We start from the raw sequence: 4524 nt of genomic DNA, 5'->3' as shown, positions 1-4524 counted from the left end.
ACATTCTAACACAATGACATTTCAGTATAAAAACAAACCCTTTAAAAACAGAGTACAGAAACATAATGGTGTTTTTCAAAGTTTTAGCCTTTTAACTACTGACTAGTTAAAATCAATCTGAAAATTAGAGAAAATTAACTACTTCCTGAAATGACAGTTAAATATATACATCACAAAATCTTAAATAAAACAGTAGCATTTTGCTGTATTTTTGGCAGACACACAGAGGTCCCAGCAAAGACCCTAATGTCTTAAAATCCGAGAAATGTCCGAAAATCCAAGAAATGTCCTAAAATCCTAAAAATGTCCTAAAATCAGAGAAATGTCCTAAACTCCTAAAAATGTCCTAAAATTCTAAAAATGTCCTAAAACCCTAAAAATGTCCTAAAACCCTAAAAATGTCCTAAAATTCAAGAAATGTCCTAACATCTGAGAAATGTCCCCAAATCCTAGAAATGTCCTAAAATCCAAGAAATTAACTTAAATCCTAGAAGCATGCACAGGCAAGTTAAGTGTCCTTGCTATAGTGACAAAAACACGCTCAAAGTGAGAATTTTTGGGAGCTAAAGACATCTATGTTTGGGGTGAGTGGGGCAGGTGGAGCATGCCTAGACCCGGCCTTTCTTTCTAATAGATACATTCATCATTGGTTTCGTTCTTTTCATGGGATTTGTTAAGAAAAATATAAAATACTTTCACTTCTGAGGAAACATGGATCCGGCAGCGATGGACGGCAGCCCCGTCTTCTCTGCTATCCATCGGTTGTAGTTGGTCACTCTGGTGTAAACGCCGGGTCGATTCTCCTGGGCGCAACCTTCGCCCCAGCTGACGACTCCGAACAGGAAGAGCCTGCTGCCGACCTGGCACACCAGCGGCCCTCCGGAGTCTCCCTGCGGAAGAGAGACGAGCAGCATTAAAGGAAATCAACAAGTCGATCCGTGAAAGCCTCGATCGAGTTTGGACTTGTCGTGAATACCTCGCAGGCGTCGCGGCTCCAGTCGGGACGACCGGCACAAAACATGTTATCACTGATCATGTTTCCATAATAGTCCTCGTGTCGACACACATCGTCGGCGAGGAGGTTCACCTGAGCCTCTCTGAGGAAATTAGACTTGTACCACAAACCTGCAGAGAAGAAGAGCGGTTACTCTACTACTTAGCATCCATAAATACATGATCCATAATTAGAGGTTTAAACACACTAATTACAGTGTGCAGCTTTAAAGTGCTGCTTTCTGTTTTGTAACTCTTTCTCAATGTGCTCTAAAAATTCACTGGAAATGTAGCAGTGTGCCGATACAAAACACAGATGTTTGGGTGTAGAGATGCAGCTGGAAACACAGTGATAAAAAAAAAAAAAACACTTTAGGGGGCAGAAACATTGCAAAGCGTTGCTAACAATTACCTACGTTTGGAGGTACCAAACAACCATGTTTGAGGGCACAAGCACTGCTGGAAATGCAGCGGTGTCCCTTAAAAATAACACCTGCATTTGGGGTTAAATCAATGCAATGTTTCACTAAAAATCACCCAAGTACAAGCACAAACCCTGCAGGAAATGCAGCAATGTGTTGCTACAAACAGCCATGTTGGGGGGCACAAATGCACTTGGATACACTTGGATGTGTCTCTCAATGATACCTGTGCTAGGGGGCACAAACATCGGTGAAAACATCTACTTTAGGGGCACAAATACAGCTCGAAATTACATGCTGCGTCCCTCAAAAATACCCACATAAAGGGGAACAAAAACTGCCAAAAAAATATGCAATGTTTCTCTAAAAAAACACCCACATTTAGGGGCACAAACACTGCTAGAAATGCATCAGTGTCACCAAAAATCACCAATGTTTTGGGGGCACAAATGCAGCTGGAAACTGCTTGATGTGTCTGTAAAAATGCTCATGTTAGGGAGCACAAACACTGCTAAAAACTATGCAATGTTTTGCTTAAAAGCACCTATTTAGGGGCACAAATGCCGCTAGAAATGCAGCTGTGTCACTAAAAAACACCCTTTCTTGGGGGCACAGGAGTCACTGGAAACATCGTCTGCAGCTTGGCAAATTTCTGGCCTGAATGAACCATCCCCATCTAGCTGACATGATTTTCCACGGTTCAGGTGTCATGTGTTGGGGAAATCATTTCCAATAAAGGGTTAAGGAGCTTCCACCTTTGGAAAGACCCTTTAGCTTTGGCCCCTTAATACTCGTCATTTATGTTCAGCTGTCACTCACGGGTGTGGTGTTTGGGTGGACTTTCCTCACCGTATTTCTCTTTCCCGTATCCAGCGATGTCACAGGTGACTCCGGCCTGGAGCCTCTGCTGCGGCGGCGGCAGACAGACCGTCTTCACAAATTTGCTGTCTTTTGCACACCTCCCCTGTCTGTCCCTCAGCCTCAGCAGAGCTGCAAAACATTTATCAATCAGCTTTGATCCCATCACATTATCGACCCTGCGGCATCTGAAGACGTGTTCATACCGATGTCGTTGTTGAAGTCTCCGTCACTGTTGTCAAACCCCTCATGGAGGATGATTTCTTCCACCTTGAAATTTTGCTCCGCAGTCCTGTCTGTCTCATTCATCGCATTTTTTCCCAGGATGACGGAGAAGCGGCGCGGCTTTCTGTGGGAGCTGAAATGCATATTCACAAAAAAAAGTCAAGCTGCTGCTCGTCTGCACCTGCTGCGGTTCCCGTAAGTGATGTCACATCGTACCCGTCAGGGAAGCAGTGGGCGGCTGAGAGGACCCAGCAGGACGAGATCAGACTGCCCCCACAACGGAACACCGTCTCCTTGGATTTGCTTCGCCAAAATATGGCAGCGATCCACGGGTGCGTTTCCACAGTGGCAACTGTTCCACCCACGATTTTCAAGTGCTTTCTGCGGGAGCGCTGGCCACACGTGGACTCTGCAGCTGGAGGATGATACACAGAAACAGTCGAAGAGAAAAAAGCATGAAAGTGTGATACAGGAGCTCCTTTTTACACTGCCTGTTCAAGGCGGGAATATCGTATCATTATTAAATTAAAGTATAAAATGTACGAAGGAAGAATGGAGGGACAGAGTTTTTGCTTTTCAGCCAGCAACGGAGGGAGTAACAGCGCCAAACTGAGATCTGTTTTTTTAAAAAGTCTACCTGCAGGATGAGATTATGGGCCGAACGTTTTGATGTGAGTGCGACCCAGCACGGGAGATGAGCGGTTAGTGGCTAAATGGAAGAAAAGCAGCTGCTGAACATGCCCATAAGTTGGGAAAATAATGAGATTCGGGAGCTCCTTAAGCTCTGAGCAAAGGACGAGATCAGCCGCCGTATACCAGAGATGGTACATGATTGTTACCATATTATGTCATTGTTATTGATAGTAAGGTTATATAATATGTTATATGTGACACTAGATTAAAGGTTATCTTTATTATCTCCAAGGGGCAATTTGTCGGACAGCCAGCAGCGAGCTCAGCCATCAAGAAACAATGCGTCCAATACGCCAGTCACACCTCTTTTGCTTCTGCGATTCTGGCATGCTGTCTAAAATGACACACTGGAGCAACATGATGCTGCCAGTTTCTTGGTTCTGAGTAAAAATGCAAAGAAAAAAATGTAAAGAAGGGACGTGCTAAAGGTCTTTTGTGCGATCTCCATGTGCAAAAACGCAGATTTTATGTTCCATGTTTCACTTTAACCCAAAACATCATCTTTCCCTGAACCTGACCTAACCAGACCTCAGCTAAAGCATCATCACACCATAAAACTGTGACACAAGGACACTGTGGCGTTATCATCCAGCCACGACAGAGTTGAGTGAGGCAGGAAGGTTACCTGGCTCTGGCGTAGTGGGCGCCGGCGGGGGCGGTGGTGTTTCAGGCGAAGGTGGGGCTGCAAATACAAGATTAGAGCGTTTAACTCTGATGAAACATGCAATTTGGCTCAGATTTTACTGGGAGGCTGCAAAGACAAAGAATGCACTTACAAGACTCTGAACCACAACGTGGAATACCACAGTACTCCCACACAATCTTCCGGTTTTTCCTTACGTAACACCACGGACGCCGTTTGTAGTGAAGATTCCTGAAACACATCAGATCAAACTGAACATGTTGAAGATATTATGTGTATGTTTGTTCTTTGCTCTGCAGTCCAGCACTTTGAATTTGAAGTAAAAACACTAATTAAGAGGCTGTAAGTGATGGATTTTAGCTTTAAAATGTCAGTTTCTCCCAAATTACATAACACATTTTTCCTGAAGTGCCTGAAGTGCTATTTATCAGTCATGGATCTTTAAACTTAAGTTAGTAAATGTTCTTTTGCTGCTTTTGTTTTCATGACCCGAGCTACAGCCGCCCACATTTTTTCATTTTAAATCATTTAACCCTTTGAAGCATGGGCAAATTGGCTTGACTCTTTTTCTCTTTTTTTTTTAATATGAGAAAAAGTAAATAACAATTTAAGAGGAAATAATCTAAAAATGAGCAAGATTTTTTTTAAAGTGCAAGGAAATAATGAGAAAATTAGCTAAAGAAATGAATT

At 43.2% G+C, this 4524-nt stretch overlaps 1 protein-coding gene across 1 annotated transcript; it reads right to left on the bottom strand.

Annotated features, from left to right (window-relative positions):
* Positions 1–419: 419 nt before the first annotated feature.
* LOC121964012 (urokinase-type plasminogen activator-like) lies at positions 420–4065 on the bottom strand (the record flags this gene model as incomplete). Its single annotated transcript, XM_042514246.1, has 7 exons — positions 420–890; positions 977–1125; positions 2265–2405; positions 2480–2631; positions 2715–2913; positions 3817–3873; positions 3968–4065. Coding segments are annotated over 7 exons (991 nt in total), but the record flags the coding sequence as incomplete, so codon positions are not given.
* Positions 4066–4524: the final 459 nt, after the last annotated feature.

This window comes from Plectropomus leopardus, unplaced genomic scaffold, assembly GCF_008729295.1.
Source record: "Plectropomus leopardus isolate mb unplaced genomic scaffold, YSFRI_Pleo_2.0 unplaced_scaffold13636, whole genome shotgun sequence".
Classification (NCBI taxonomy): Eukaryota; Metazoa; Chordata; class Actinopteri; order Perciformes; family Serranidae; genus Plectropomus; species Plectropomus leopardus.
Note: the sequence above shows the minus strand (reverse complement) of the source record. Positions and strands in the feature narration are given on the sequence as shown.